Below are 16,993 nucleotides of genomic sequence, written 5' to 3' on the forward strand. Positions count from 1 at the left end.
TGATGCTGTGCATGTTGGCGCATGTCATTTGTTTGAATAATTTCATAGTGAGATGATGAGCTCGTGTGGAGAGGAGGTGGTGAGGAGTGAAGCAGAAACATTATGTAATGACACACTATGACAATAGTAACTGATAATTTGGTCCTGCATAGCCTACTGATATTTTCTGTTTGTTTTTTTTAGAAAACTGTTTAGAACTCTGACTTAATGATTTTGCTTTATTTATTTTATTTTGTTGTTTATTTGATTGTCTGTTCCAATTTTGTAAATGTTTAGTCTGATTTTTTTGTATAATGTACTGATTATTAATGCCAGACTTTGTTTATTGGAAAAAAAAAAAAAAAAAAAAAAAAAAAAAAAGGAAAAAAACATCCGGGGCTAGGAAAAAAACATCCGGGGCTCTAGCCCCGGAAGCCAGGGTCTAGCGACGCCCCTGCTGCTGAGCTATTAGTGGGGCAGATTAAAGAAAAATTGTTCACTTCTGGAAGGAAGCACCAAAATTGGCACAAATACTCCTTGTGGATTATTTTGATCAAAGCTATTAGCCACGCAAATGAATGAATGAATAAATAAATAAATAAAAAATCCAAGATGGCCACCATTTCCAGCCCGAAAACACTATTTTGGAGCCAACTTTGCGTAGAATTGTCCAATGCGAATGATCTTGCTATCAAACCATACATTTATGACCACAGAGAAGCCAGATTTATTCTGTGTAAATCTCAAAATGGCTACAATTTTAAGGATGACTGCCATTTCAGACATTTTTACCATATCATTTCACTGTCCAGGGCGATTTTGATGATTCTGGTCTCAAATGATGGAAGATTCAAAATTATACATTTGAAATCCTTTTATACTGTATATCCCTTCTGCTATTTACTCTGCATATTTTTGCCAGGCCGGAGCTGGCTGCCGGCTTAGATCTGGCTGTGTCTGAAGGTCCATAGGAAGCTGACTGACTGACAACTCTCAAATGCTCGACTGACTGACTGACTGACTGACAACCCTCAACGAGTGACATCACTGATGACATCACTCACTGATGACATCACCGATGACATTACTCAATCACTGATTACATCACCCAATTGTGATCTCATCAGTGATGTCATCACAATTGCTCAAGTAGCTACTATCAAAATGTCAACAAGTAATTGTTCAGTCAGTCAATAATCACTTGTGATTCCCATGTTCAGCACTCAGCTGGATGTGTTGGTTATATGGACTCACCGTTACAGTTGAAGCCCGTCTCCTTGTGGCATTTCTTGGAGCAGCCGTCGCCATCCAGCAGGTTGCTGTCATCGCACTCTTCTGTCCTACAGAGAGAGCACCACACTCTTCACTGCCAGCCCCATCATCATCACCATCATCACCATCAGTCATGTGAATATACTGTATGTGCTATATAGTGCACAGACCCCTGTATGAGGCCATCTCCGCAGTAGGCTTGTCCATGGGTGTAGAGGAGAGGGGCGGAGAGGCCGCTGAGGAGTGTGTCCGCTTCCACCTGGATCATGTACTGGTACTGGACCCCCTGCTTCACAGAGCTGGAACACAACACAACAAGGCACCTTAGAATAGAATAGAATAGAATAGAATAGAATAGAATAGAATAGAATAGAATTGGCCCACAAAGGCTTAAGCCCAATTTCTGTTTGGTCTGGCGACACTTTTGAAACAGTCGCCGACAGAAATGAGGACTTAACGACGAGCAGTGTCTGCTACCTAGTGACATTTCTAGTGTCGCTGACTACGTCACATCGGCACTCACGTCTCTTGGGCACTCGGCCTGCGGCCTTGTGCCTACGACCGAATCACAGCCGTGACGATATTAGCCAACAACAGCACACCCTCTCATGTGATATTGCTTAATTGAAGGGATTGTATGGCTCCGTTCCTTTCTGGGAGCCGTTTAAAATAACCCTCATCGTTCTTTTTTCTTTTTAGGGGGCGGGGGCTACTGTTAATCTGCAAAATAATCACTAATATGATATGGCAAGATTTGGATCAGATTAGATTGCAGATGAACGGAGAACAGCGGAACATTATGGGGCCACTTAAAGCTATTTAAATTATGTCATGGACAAGTTATGGACATTGATTTATGTCAGTGTTTCACTGGCATTGTTCCAGACCTTTGAAATGATGTAAAAGTCACAAGTGGGCCTTCAATAGAAAACAGTTTAGAGTAGCCCTGGAGTAGCCCTGCTCTATTTAGCTAGTTTAACACGTCTCTATCAGAAAGCATGTCACTTTCTTGCTTTTGTGAGGCTGTGCCAGAGACTGCTGCAGGAGGTCTATTAATATTGTTGCAGTTCCTACTGGCCACCAATAGAGGGTGGTACAGGTCAACGATAACTTAATGCCCCTTTAATGTTTGATACTTATTGTAAAAATGCTGTAAATGTTGTATAAGCAATAACATAGTACTCGAGATCTTGCTGTCATTGGCAAGAGTGTGCTTCATGATAGGTTATACTAGTGTCCTCTAGAGCAGTGGTTCTCAAATGGGGGTCCGCGGACCCCCAGGGGTCCGTGGCACTTTGCCAGGGGGTCCGCGAAAAGTTTTCAGGTAATTTTTTTTTTTTTTTATTTTATTTTATTTTTATTAAAAAAGAAAATGCTACATGTTACTTATTCCTTCTCAAACTACTTCCTACATGGTGCTAGTCTATCAAAATATCTTGGCTGTCATTGATTGTGTTGCATAGTGGTTTTCTGTACTGTTGACAAATTGTGATATTGTAAATCGCTTTGGACAAAACAAAAGCGTCTGCTAAATGACGTAATGTAAATGTAATGTAATAAAAAAAAAAAAAAAAAAAAATTGCAAAATCTTCATAGTTCAACGAAAATAGTTTATGCTTTAAATCTAAAATGGTTTGTGGATTACATTCTAATAATAACAAACCTATCAAATTAAAAGTCAAGCACATTACCGTGGAAACAATTAAGCTTAGCCCAAAATCACAAATCAGAATGAGGGGGTCCCCGGTATATTTTCTATCTTGTAAGGGGTCCTTGGCTGAAAAACATTTGAGAACCTCTGCTCTAGAGAGAGTGGCGTCGGCGGAGGACCAAAATGCGAGACTCAATAGCCAATGAACAGCCAGGAATGGGTCTCGCGCTACTTTTGCATGCTAAAATAAAGCTGATAATGTACAATTTGATTCAAGAAAAAAAAAATCTTTCAGAGTAGAACACAAACTGTCCATTTTGCTGCAACTCGACGGTGCTGCTTAATCCAGAACCTTACTTCCTGGAACTCTTTGAGAGTAAAACACTGGTCCATTGGAGTGAATGGAGATGTCGTAACTCTTCTTAGACGGCTCTGGGCTATAACATTCCCTCTCGTATCATATTGCTTCATTCATATAATATACAGAGGAAGCCACTTGTGTCCCCCCAGTGAATCAACTCAGTTGGAGCAATGGTGCAGCAGCAGAGGAGCATACAGAAAGTGGAACTTGCACTCGCAGTGGGCGTGGCTTCCGTCTGTAACCTTGCAGTGTCTCGAACCAGTGACCTCGGAGCCCCAGAGCAGGAAGTGTGTGTAACAGTAGCTGGGGCTCCAGTGACCTCGGAGCCCCAGAGCAGGAAGTGTGTGTAACAGTAGCTGCCGGCCTCCAGTGTGGTGTGTGTGTGTGTGTGTGTGTGTGTGTGTGTGTGTGTTGGGGACTATCGATGTGTTTTGGTGGCTGTGCCTATAAAAAGAGTCTCCTCCTTGTTTTCCCAGCATAGATCTACTGCCTCAGTATCCGTTGGCCAGGAGGAGCACATACCGCTCGATCTGGGAGGTGTGTCCGGTTTCTCCAGACCCGACAAATTACCCTGATTAATTATAGATCAGAGGAGGAAGTGCAGAATTGGGAGAGGGACGGGGCGTCTCTCTATCTCTATGTTTTCTCATTCTCTCTCTGTCTATATTTTCTGTCTGTGTCTGTATTTTTCCCATTTCTCTGCATTGTATATATGGTGAAGTTTAGTTTGTTCTAACGTCTTCTTCCCTCGACCACATTCCTCCCCTCCCTACAAACCCAATCCTCCTCTGCCTCAATATGGACAAAAATCATATTGCGATTTATTTTCTGAATATTGCGAGGGGAAACAACTTTCAATTAAGAATAACAGTTAAATGAAATTAACGAAATTAAAGTAAATTATTTAGGTTGGCCGATACAGGGCACCCTACCAAGGACCTGTGGGAACCCTGATTGCTGGTCCTTTTTCCATTTATTTTTCTCCTCCTATCCCTATCCTCTTCCATCTCCTCTTCATCCTTCCATTACCCCCCTTCCCCTCCCTCCCTCCCTCTCCCATCTCATCCAAAGCCTCTGCTCTCTCCTCTCTCTCTCCTCTCCTCACATCAACCCCTCTCTGCCCTCCTCGGCCGTGCATAGCTCAATTCCCAGTGGGATTACATCTTTTTGCACTTAGACACACCCTGCTCCGTAAAACAAAAAAAAAGAGGCAACAGCTTCTCAGAAAGCCAGAGAGACACAGCATTTGAAATCGATAACAAGCCAATCTAGCCTATACAATCATGTGACACCACCGTCATATTCTGGCAAATTTTGATCTGCATTTGGGGGAAAAGTTACATCGGAAAGACACAAGAGCGATCTGGGTTTTTCTTTTTTTATGGAGGGTTACTCTCTTTTTTCCAATAGTTTATTTTCAGTTTTTGCTTAGAACATAACACACATACCAGCTCAGACAGTAGATATAAGAAATACATAAATACATACATGTGCACAAAAACAGGCTACCAGCCGCGCAAAGTGCTCACGTGCCTACAAAAGATGTACATGGGGTCCTGCGCAAAGGGGGCCACGAAAAAAATGAGCTGGGCGAGTCGAGTCACCTGTCATTTTTAACCTCGTCCAAAGTAGGCCAAAAACGGGTCCCGGATAGTTGAGAATTTTTTAAGCGAGTTAGTTCTCAGGAACCTGAGTCTCCCCATCCGTATCACAGAGATCATGTCCGTTAACCACACCTGAAAAGAAGGTGAAGAGGGGGACTTCCATTCCTTCAGAATTAGGTTTTTGGCGAGCGTTGTCCCCTGTGTCAGAGACTGTTGCACAGCTGTGAGGACTCCAAGCAGCCGAAGATGGCGAGTTCTGCCTCTGGCTGAAGGGTTATTTTGTAGGCCTTGGAGTACCAATCAAATATTTTGCTCCAGAATCCCGTTGGTGAAGGGCAGAACCAGAAGGCATGAGACAGTGTGCCCTCTGACACCTGTCACACAGTGGTGAGACAGCAGGGAGGATCTTGTCAAATGTATGCTTGGAGTAGTGAAGACAGTGAGCGACTTTAAATTGGATCAGCTGGTGTCTGCTATTAACTTAGCAGAGTTGTACAGACAGACTCCTATCCCATATAATGTCAGATAAATCAATACCAAGTTCCCCCTGCCACGCTTCTCTAGTCCTCTCAGTAGAGGTCATGGTGCAGTTGTCAAACAGACATACAAATCTAGAAATAAGATGCTTGGAGTGAGGAGGGCTCAGCAAAACATCGAAAAAAGCAGGTTCATTTGGGAGCGCTTCAAAGGTATGAATCTTGGATTGAACATAACCTCTGATTTTCAGGTATCTGAGTCAGTCCATGCCGGACAATTCAAACTTCCTCTTCAGTAGATCAAAGGATGCAAAATGACCGTCTATGTATAGGTCTCTGATGGAAACCAGCCCCTTCTCACTGCAGGCATGGTAGGTTTTGTCTGATTGTGAAGGCAAAGAGTGATTAAAACAAATTGGTGTGTGGACAGAAACATCTGGTAGACTCAAGACACTCCTAACTTGGTTTTGAATTCATGGAGGGTTACACTTTGGTGAGATAAAAAGAAAGGCGGGCGTCTGGGTAGTATAGGGGTAAAAGCACTCGCCTACCACCGCGGAGACCCGGGTTCAAATTCCCCGGCAGCGGTAGTTAAGGCTTAAGGCTTGGTCAGCCACTCTACTAGTACTTGCTCTGGTCAGTCGGGGGCACCTGTTCAGGAGGGAGAGGGTGATCCTCCCGCTATGCACCCAGCCTGTGAAACCTCCTCGCTGTCAGGTGAAAAGAAGCGGCTGGCGACTGCACACGGAGGAAGCAGGTGCTAGTCTACGGCTCTCCCCGGATCGGCAGAGGAGGTGGAGCAACGACAGGGACAGCAAGGGGGGAATTGGCCAAGAACTATTGGGGAGAAAATGGGAGAACATTTGGAAAAAAAACCTGATCAGAAAGAAAGAAGGAAGAAAACATGTTGTGGCTTCCATTTGGATTCCGGTAATCATTTGGACACCCTTTTCTGCAATACAAGACAGGACGCAAACTGCTTCAACTTAGCCTGGGAACTTCACAGAGCTTTTTGATAGAGTATATGGTTGTTGAAACAGATTTGGATCAGTAGCCACAGCTCGGCAGCACCATGCTGAAAGCATTTGGGTTCAGAGCTCTCTCAAACAGAACCAGACCCAAACACTTGTGAGTGACGGATAACTGTGGATTAACAGATCTGCGGACATACACACAAAGGTAGCTTGTGGAGTTTGAACTCCATGACGGCCATAAATAACACTTTGATCATGTGTGTGTGTGTGTGTGTGTGTGTGTGTGTGTGTGTGTACGCCACATGTATGCTACCCGGCGTTAGCAGTTGGCACAACCTCCAAGTTATAAATATAGGTCCACCTGAGAGAAGAGCGGGCCTGGGAACTTGCTTGAGCTGGAGTCCAGGATATATGAGGCTGGTTCAGACATTGAGACAAACACACCTGTCAATTCCCATTACACCCGCAGGCCTTACCTGCACCTCACAGCAGGCCTTACCTGCACCTCACAGCCCTGTAGGCCTTACCTGCACCTCACAGCCCTGTAGGCCTTACCTGCACCTCACAGCAGGCCTTACCTGCACCTCACAGCCCTGTAGGCCTTACCTGCACCTCACAGCCCTGTAGGCCTTACCTGCACCTCACAGCCCTGTAGGCCTTACCTGCACCTCACAGCAGGCCTTACCTGCACCTCACAGCAGGCCTTACCTGCACCTCACAGCAGGCCTTACCTGCACCTCACAGCCCTGTAGGCCTTACCTGCACCTCACAGCAGGCCTTACCTGCACCTCACAGCAGGCTTTACCTGCACCTCACAGCCCTGTAGGCCTTACCTGCACCTCGCAGCAGGCCTTACCTGCACCTCACAGCCCTGTAGGCTTTACCTGCACCTCACAGCCCTGTAGGCCTTACCTGCACCTCACAGCAGGCCTTACCTGCACCTCACAGCCCTGTAGGCCTTACCTGCACCTCACAGCAGGCCTTACCTGCACCTCACAGCCCTGTAGGCCTTACCTGCACATCACAGCCCTGTAGGCCTTACCTGCACCTCGCAGCAGGCCTTACCTGCACCTCACAGCCCTGTAGGCCTTACGGTGGCTCAGTGGTAGAGCTGTCGCCTCGCAGTCAGAAGGTCCTGAGTTCGATTCTCGCCTGGGACACTGTGGGCGCTGTGGTTGTGTTCCCCCCCATATCTTCAGTGCCTACTGCCCAGGTGGGGTATCTCGTCGTAAGGGCCTTTCTGTCTGTGTGGAGTTTGCATGTTCTCCCCGTGCTCCCCCAGGGGGTTCCTCCGTATATAACCCCCCCACTAAAAACATGCAGAAGATCAGATCGTCATCGTCATCCGACCAGTGACGACAACATCCGAAGTCGGTCCCCGGGCGCTGTACGAGAAAGCGACCACTGCTCCTGGCCTGCCCCCCGGAGGAAAGGACAAAGCCAGGATGGGTTAAATGCAGAGGACAAATTTCACCGGCCACCGTCAGCATGTGTGTGTTGTGGCCCTCCGTGCATGTGTTGTAGTGTGTTGTGTGACAATAAAGACGGGCTGCCGTCTGAAAATCGAATCGAATCGAAATCGAAATCGAAACCTGCACCTCGCAGCAGGCCTTACCTGCACCTCACAGCCCTGTAGGCCTTACCTGCACCTCGCAGCAGTCACGGGAATCTTTCCTCTCTTCTCCCCTCTGCTCGACTAATGAACAGAAAGGCTGATGTCATAATAGCACCACTTGTGCGCTGGATTTGAAGTGACTCCTGATGGATTTCACCGCGGAACGGAATCTGAACTGGTGCACATGATTTATAAAACGTGTGCTCAATTTGTAATAAACCCATCTGAGCCGGGGTGCTGAACAGCTGCAAGTGTCGACTGATACAAGTCGTTGTGACCGTAACGTCCCTCGAGTCTGCATTTTGACAATCATAATGTCATTTGTCAGGCGTTTTCTCTATATAAAAAAACACCTGAATCATTTTGACCTGAAAACCTTGATTAATAAATCTCTATCCATTATAGAGACAGTCCGCATGTCTGGGAACGCCCACAAAATGTTAAACGGCTGGCGCGCGAGTGGGGTAAAACCGCCGATATATCTCATGGGCTGACTCACCAAAAGACGGTGCTGCGGCTCTAAACTACATGTTTGGGGGTTCTAGAGCAGAACACAAGACGTCTGCTCAGATGTGCGTTTACTGCGGTGGTTAAGTCTGCCTGGGCTGGGCTATCAGCTAAATTCTAACTTTGCTGAATGGATAGAACGGGGAAATTTACCCCACCCTGACCCCGCCCCCAGGCTAACCCAGCGTCTATTGTGGGCGTTCCTAGAGCCTGTATGGGCGTTCCCAGACATGCAGACTGTCTCTATAGCAGTGGTTCTTAATCCTGGTCGTCAGGAGCCACAGTCCTGCCTGTTTTCTATTGTACCTGCTAGTAATTACGTTCACCTGGTGTCCCAGGTCTCATTAAGCCCCTGGTTACAGCAGCTGAATGTCATTAAATATCAGTCAGAGTCGAACAGCTCCCGGACTCTCATCATTATCATCACATTCGCTTAGTTCACTTCCCACGCAATTCACCCATTTTGTGTCTAAAAGGCAGGAAGTAACACAGGTGCAAGCAAGACATTCATTAGGGCCCCGGCACTGGAACACCTAAATGGACTGGAAGTTGCAAACGCTCATTAGTGTTCTGCTTGCACCTGTGTTACTTCCTGCCTTTTAGACACAAAATGGGTGCATTGGGTGGGACGTGAAATAGGCTAATACATCATCCTAACAGCTTTATGCTATTATCTGTATCTCTGTCCATTATGTCTATCATGCCTATGTTCTATGTCACTCACACACACACACACACACACACACACACACACATACCAGTGTATTGCAGATGCGGCAACCTTGAATTGCTGATTAAACAAAGATGAAATGTAAATGTAACTATTATACTTCAACTTAACTTAACTTGACATAGCAGAACCTAAACCAATTTAACCTTTTAATAAACCACATAGATGTCCTTAGTTTCTCTAAAGCATGGCTTAACACAGAGTTCACGTCTTTGGTATGCAACCGGCTGGCAGCGCCAATCCGAGGTCGATGTATACTTTTTTTTAATTATTACTATTTTGGGGCGTATTGCCTTTATTTTGACAGGACAGTAGGCAGTAGCCCTACTGGTTTTCTACCCTACCAGCTAGTTAATTACATTGAATTCAGTTGGTGTAGTTAGGTGCTGAATGAGACCCGGGCATAGACTGTAAAAAGAGATGGACGAAAGTGGATTGAAAACAGCTACCGGTATAAAGAAAAATCAGATTTTAAGACTCAATCCCAGACTCAAATGTCTTATTGAGATAGATTTGTTTGTTTTTTGTTTTGCCTTTTTTTTTTTTTTTTTCTCAATGATCCTTTATTCCTCTGAGATCCTACCTGTCGGTGAATGTCAGGCCGGTCTGCGGCGGCGGCTGCGCTTCCCGGTTGTATTTTCCGGTGAAGGGCGGCTGCCTCTGGAGCCGGTAAAGCGAGGCTCGGCAGGCGGAGCACAGGGGGCTGCCTGGGCCCGAGGACAGCATGGCCGCGTCCAGCTCCATCTTGTCGTCGAAGGTGCAGAGCTTGATGGCGGAGATGGCGGCATCGTGCGTGTCCAGGCGCAGGGTGAGGGGCATGTCGCAGAAGACGTGCTGGGGGCCCAGGCTGACCCTGCCCCCTGCCTGCTTTATCAGCTCGATGTTGGCTATGGCTGGGTTGTCTGAGAAAGGGAAGTAGAGGAGGATAAAGACTGATGAGGTAATGTACATACTACCGTATCTAGTATATATATCCACTGTTAACGGACAGGTTCGGTCATTTTGGATATATATATAATTTGTCTCTAACTCATTGAGTGCCAGCCACTTTTGGAGAACGGACGCTCCCAGTGCCAGAGTTTCAGAGCGTTTTCAGTGATTTCTCGAGGCCCACAGAATATTGTGTGATATTACTATGTAAACACCGAACACGCACAAAGAACGAGGAGACTCTCTTCTATCATCTGCAAAAAAAAGTTTATTGATCCCATTTTCCGTTCTTTAGTTATGAGCCGGAGAAGATAGCTTGATTTAGCCAAAAACAGCAATTTTTTTCTAGAAGCTGAGATAATGAGCCTTTTGTGAAATTAAACATTTCAAGCACATCATTGACTCTGAAGCTAATATTTTCTGATATGACACCTCAAAAATAATTTCCTTCAATAAAAGAGTGAAAACAAAGGAATTTTGTTTGGCCAAATAATATGTTTTAGCTGCAACCAGCAGCGCTGGCCCCTGTGTGCGCAGACCCTACACCTTCTTGCTGGTCTTGATTTACTGCTGGTGGGCATCAGATAGCCTATTCTAGCTTGTTTGCTGTCTATGCATCGAGCCTGCTGCTGCCTGGGTGTGTGTGTACTGTCAATGGTTGTATGCTGTAGTGCCCTGCGTGCCCCACCCCCCTCCTCCTCCTCCTCCGTGGTGGGAGGAGTCAAAGTGTCTCTGCTGCGGTTTGCTCTGAGTTTGATCTGCACTGAAAAGTCCGCTGCCTGCATCCCCCCGCTTTTTTACAGCGTGTCCTCGGCTCCCAGCTGAGAATAATGTAACTTTTCAGAAAGACGCTGGTGTCGCCGTGTCGGCAACTAAATCATATGGATGGACTATCGCAGCGGACATGGATGGGGCTCAATTGTGGCAGCAGATGACTGCTGTTCACAGGCACAGCTAACGTTATGCTTCAAGCATATCGATGCGATTTCCGTTTCCTCATGACTTCTTCTCTCTTTTCTCCTGGCCTTTGTCTAATCGGGAGGGCACTGTCGCCACCTAAGGGTTCTGTAAAATAGGTTAGACACATTCAATAGCTCCCATATTGTAAGAGGCGATGTAAGAGGCTTAGATCCACATCCCCCCGTCAAAATATGAATTTGGAGTTATTGACGCCATTTGGCGTCGCTGGCAGCCTACGGCAAATTTCTCCTGACGCCATTTGGCGTCGCTGGCACTCAATGTGCTAACATACCTGGAGTGAGCCTGGTAAACCCTCCGGCTCAGTACTTTCTAGTACCAAATGGGTTTGTCAAAACAACAATTTATTTTAGTTGAGAGTAAACAGAAAAGTTGCAATACATAAAATATAAATAGCTCTGATTTCACGAGACAGTTCCACCATTAACGCAAACTTTTTTATAAATGAATAAATATATATACGGTATATTTTTTATAAATATATATATTTATATATATATATTTTTTATAAATGTATATATTTATATATATATATTTCTTTATAAATATATATATTTATATAAATGTATTTGTTTAAATTTTAATATATTTGTATAAATATATATATATTTATACATAAAGTGGGGTCAATTCTCTTTGAAGGCCCTGACAAAGCTGCCTAGAGCCAACGGTGGGGGACACACAGCAAATAATAGAGCAGACGGCCAGACATGGCCGACCCCGGCGAGTCGGCCTGGTGTCTCGGGGGCTTAACAAACGAGCAAGGTACTATAGACGGTTTTCACGGAAATTGGGTTGCTATGGCAACAGTTTGAACCCCATCTTATTTCCTGTCAGCTATTGCATTAGCGGACATTGCCACAGGAAGTAAGCTAGGGGCAATTTTGAATGTTTATGTTGTCAAATTAAAAGCGTCTATATTGATGGATATGGATGTTTGGTGAAACAGCCCTCCAGGAGACAAGAAGGAAAGAGCCACTTGCAGACCACCAGGCTCTTGATCCAGATCAATAGTATTAAAGACCCATTTGAGTCTCGATTGGACGATCTTAATGACTCTATCAAAGAATTGAAAAAGTTCGGATAGGGGAACGGGGAGGACCAGTGCAGTGCATCAGAAAGTTATTTAAGAACTTGCCAAAGATGTGGACTACTTGAAAAGCAAGATGACGCTATTTTATACACATTTCTGATATTAGTATACGCACTTTCCTCATATAAATGTAAACTTCTTATTATCACCTCTTATACATTTCTACTTGTTATACACTAGATGTCTCAATGACCCCATCTCCTCCCCTTTGAAAGCAATGAGGTTTCATAGCTTTGGCCTGGACTGACCTCAGTCTGTCTGGAAAGAGCAGGAGGTGGTCATATTTTGCATACCCACACTGCATAGAAACAGGCCACTTGTTAAAGGCATACTATGCAGCAAGGAATTTTCTGCCGTTTTCTGTCAGTGTTGCCAGATAATGGTTTCCAGCCCAAAGAAACAAGCAGCTCTGTAAAGCCACCCAAGCCCATTTGTTCCTCACACGATGGAACCCAAAGCGGCCCAATTGGCGTAAAACCACAACCCAATCTGGCAACATTGTTTGCTGTTTTGTCAACACAAAGCAATCAAAGTTGGCCCGCTCCTCCCCGGCTCCATAAGTGGCTGTGGAGGGGACTGCAGTTATGCCGTTGGATAATAGTAGTTCCAACAATGCCAAACATATCCATCATCATAAGTCAAGAGTTGAAGGTTGAATATGAGGCCAAATTACCTGTTTAAAGCAACAAACTGATATTGCTTGTCAACACAATAAATTCCGCCAGATGCAAAAACCGAAGCACCGGTGAGTTGTTGAGCTGTGGTGAGGTGCGGCTCACCCGTAGAGATGTAGGTGACCCAGAGGGTAAGCGTATGGGGCACCACGGGGTGCAGGAAGCGGAGGGTGAGGGTGCAGCCCTCGGTGTCGGGGCACGGTGACGTCACGTTGGTGTCGTATAGGCTGAGCTCGGGACTCCACGCCTGCAGGCTGGGCTCGCAGGGCTGCTCCACGTCGGGCGGACCTGGGGACCAAAACAAACACACACACACACACACACACAGCCAAATGTTTGTGTTGCTATATTTGTGAGGACCGTCCATTCGTTCCATAACCGTAAACTAACTGTTAACTAATGTGGATCCAAATAAACAAAAACAATAAACAATAAACTCTTACCGCTGACGTAAACCTAATCCAATTCTTAATCTTAACCCTAAATTTGAAAATAATAATCCCTTAAAAGGTGAGGACCAGAAAAATGTCTCACTTTTGCAGGATGATACATTTTATACTTGTGAGTAGGGATGGGTATCGTTTCATATTTTTCGATACCGGTGCTAAAACGATACTTCTAAAACAGTACAGGTGCCTAAACGGTACTTAAAAAAAAGATAAAACATATTTAAAAATATTTTGTATTTAAAGAAGGTGTAAAGAGGATTTCAAACAATAAATTTATGTCGTAGAATGTTAGTGAAGGTGCGTGCAGCGCCCGTTTTGGAGCACCGGAGGGCGGATATTTCACTCAGCAGCTCGGGTATGGCACCTAAATGAGGCACCTAAATCTGGGTTGCAATTCGGTACCGGTAGTATTGGTTGTAAAAGTACCGGTACTCTATTGGTACCTTGTTTCGGTACCCAACCCTACTTGTGAGGAGGACACTTATACACACAAACACACACTAGGCTTTCACAGACTAGTTGACTAGTCAAAACCACTAGTCAACACTGTGCATCATAGTCGACTAATAGTTCATTTCTGGTTTTAGGAATCAACAATAAAATACATTTCTGGGGGTATTTCACATACCCCCAGTTTGGTCCCACCTACACTACATTAGTTAACCTTTTACTGGCTGTTTTTGAGACCTTTTTGACGAGAATTTATCTTTTTTTATTGGATGAAAAAATATAAAATATATCTCAGTTAGAGAAGCGAGACAAAATTGATGTAGCCACCTTGCAGATTACCACTTGAAATTACATTTAACCAACATACATATTTGCAAAGGATAAAGCACCAAATGTCACCGGCTTATCAATGTCAATAATATGGTTGATTCCCATATGTTGAAGTTTTGATCAAACTGGGGAAAATGAACGTGTCCGTGCATGTGGGAGAGGACCGCAGCCAGAAGAAGTTACAGAGAAGAATGTTGTCTCCACCACAGAAGAGTAGAAACAATTAGTGCAAAAACTGTCCGTTTTTCCTATTGCATGATTACACACACACACACACACACACACACACACACACACACACACACACACACACACGCGCGCGCGCGCGCGCGCACCCCCCCCCCCCCACACACACACAGAGCAGTCATTTGGCTGTCTTGGTCCGTAGCACGATCCGTCTGCTATTTGCTCTATGTGTGTGTGTGTGTGTGTGTGTGTGTGTGTGGGCATGCGTGCGTGTGTGTGTTTGTGCGTGTGTGTGTGTGTGTGTGTGTGTGCGTGTGTGTGGGCGTGCGTGTGTGTGTTTGTGCGTGTGTGTGTGTGTGTGTGCGTGTGTGTGGGCGTGCGTGTGTGTGTGCGTGTGTGTGGGCGTGCGTGCGTGTGTGTGTTTGTGCGTGTGTGTGTGTGTGTGTGTGTGTGTGTGTGTGTGTGTGTGCGTGTGTGTGGCCGTGCGTGCGTGTGTGTGTTTGTGCGTGTGTTTCCACATGTGGGAATTCGTGCAAGGTAAACAGAGGCACGCCAAGCCAAGCTGTTAAACTCAATTGGTCAAATGCAACAAAGAGACAGGATAGAGGCTCACAACCAAGACCAGGTGTGTGTGTGTGTGTGTGTGTGTGTGTATGGCCAGTCTCATATTAATCTGTGTATCAGATGTAGTCAACGACTCCTGGAGGACTCTTGCCTAGCCTCCCTCTGCCTCTCTCTCCCTCCCTCTGTCTCTCTCTCTCCCTCTGCCTCTCTCTCTCCCTCTCTCTCTCTCTCCCTCTGCCTCTCTCTCCCTCCCTCTGCCTCTCTCTCCCTCTTTCTGCCTCTCTCTCTCTCTCTCTCTTATTCCCCCACACAGATTATCCCAGCAGGTTCCAAAAGGGGTTCTTTTGTTTGGTATGTTTTTACCAGAACTATCCAGTTTCTTGTTTCTTTTCACCTGAAAGCCCTTTCTGGAAGGAAAGGGTACTTCAATACACTCCTGTGGGTGCTCATAGGTTCGGAGAAAAAAATTGGAAGAGGGCGTCAGGGGTAACCTGACGCTGCCAGACGGGGGCGGTATTGTTTTCACCGTCGGAGGGTCGTCCACTTCCTTGTGTATTTTCTGTCTTGAGTTGAGACAGTAGGAAATAGAAGAGAGAATAGGGCAGATGATGCACAGATGAGGGAGCCGAAAAAACAGTCTGGGTTTGAACCAGACTGATAGATAGATAGATAGATAGATAGATAGATAGATAGATAGATAGATAGAGTAGATAGATAGATAGATAGATAGATAGATAGATAGATAGATAGAAGATGGGTACTGGGTAGTGTAGTGAGTGTGACGTCACCCACAGCTTCCTGACGGGCCGTTTAAGTGACGCTAAGGGTTCACCTCCTATTGGTCCAGAATCGATGACCTGTCAATCACTGGACACGTGACCTGTCAATCACTAAGTAAAACACCCCCTTTTATATCCATTATATCCCGTTAATGACACAATAGTTGGGGCATCCCGGTGGCCCACCTGGCAGAGCGCGTGCCACTGGGCCACGGCACCCTGCGCGTGCCACTGGGCCACGGCACCCTGCGCGTGCCACTGGGCCACGGCACCCTGCGCGTGCCACTGGGCCACGGCACCCTGCGCGTGCCACTGGGCCACGGCACCCTGCGCGTGCCACTGGGCCACGGCACCCTGCGCGTGCCACTGGGCCACGGCACCCTGCGCGTGCCACTGGGCCACGGCACCCTGCGTGTGCCACTGGGCCACGGCACCCTGCGCGTGCCACTGGGCCACGGCACCCTGCGTGTGCCGACCCGGGTTCGAGTCCGACCCGTGGTCCCTTGCCGCATGTCATCCCCTCTCTCTCTCCACCCCTCCTGTCAACCCACTGCCCTATACAATAAAGGCAAAAATCCCTAAAAAAAACGATTGTTTTGAAAATCGCCATAAGTACACACATTAGAACACGTGAAATTAGCTACTGAGACCAAAACCTCTTTTGGAAATATTTATTGACTTTACATTTTGAGCGAGAAGTTGGGTTGCGGTCCCATTGAGTCCGTTTAGTAGAATTATTGGCTTCAAAATCCCCCCGTGGTTTGGGCCGCTTGGTTTGAGCCCATGCCGATTCTAAATTCCCCCGTGGTTTAGGCCGCTTATGGTGGATGGAGTGTGGTGTCTCTATCTAATATTAAAGGTCTCTGCTATCACTGCTCATGCTAACTACCCAGTTCTTCTTCTAGTTGTGAAAATGTAAAAACGCATCACTTCCTGTGCACCAGATCATTTTTCCCGGGAAAGGTGTACCATTTTGACATTTTCTCAAAAATTTGACAAGGAAATACATTCATGTTATAATAATGTTAAATCTGCTCGATTGCTTTACGGCACAAAGCGGAAAGAGGCCGCTATTCTTTCTCCAAACGGAGCTAAAGCTTTTTTTCCTCCCCCTCAGTACCGTAGCATCCTTCTTTCCACGGGGGTTTATGGGAAATGTGGTTTTCATTTTGAGAAACACTGGCACTGACGACACCACCACGACCAATCATCTCCACCGTGATCTCCTCGCTTTCACCGCAATTACATCCCAAGGTTTCACGATTCATTTGACCGCGATATATTGACGCGTAAAAACGCCGCATGCATCACCTTTAAAAGTCTCTTTTACATTCTGACAAAGTTGTATTACTGACCCACTTTAGCGCTTGAGGAGTAGCACATTAACCAAT

The 16,993-nt window shown here is 45.9% G+C and overlaps 1 protein-coding gene across 1 annotated transcript in view; it reads right to left on the reverse strand.

Annotated features, from left to right (window-relative positions):
- The window catches only part of pappa2 (pappalysin 2), a gene marked incomplete at its 5' end in the record, with an annotated part of 155,678 nt that overhangs the window by 76,870 nt on the left and 61,815 nt on the right, over nucleotides 1-16,993 (reverse strand). The window contains 4 exons of the mRNA XM_083654116.1: nucleotides 1,234-1,319; nucleotides 1,422-1,550; nucleotides 9,753-10,071; nucleotides 12,950-13,132. Of these exons, the coding sequence (XP_083510242.1) occupies nucleotides 1,234-1,319; nucleotides 1,422-1,550; nucleotides 9,753-10,071; nucleotides 12,950-13,132 (717 nt within the window). The remainder of the gene's footprint in view (nucleotides 1-1,233; nucleotides 1,320-1,421; nucleotides 1,551-9,752; nucleotides 10,072-12,949; nucleotides 13,133-16,993) is intronic.

The sequence above is a fragment of the Poromitra crassiceps genome (assembly GCF_964638095.1).
Source record: "Poromitra crassiceps genome assembly, chromosome: 17".
Taxonomy (NCBI): Eukaryota; Metazoa; Chordata; class Actinopteri; order Beryciformes; family Melamphaidae; genus Poromitra; species Poromitra crassiceps.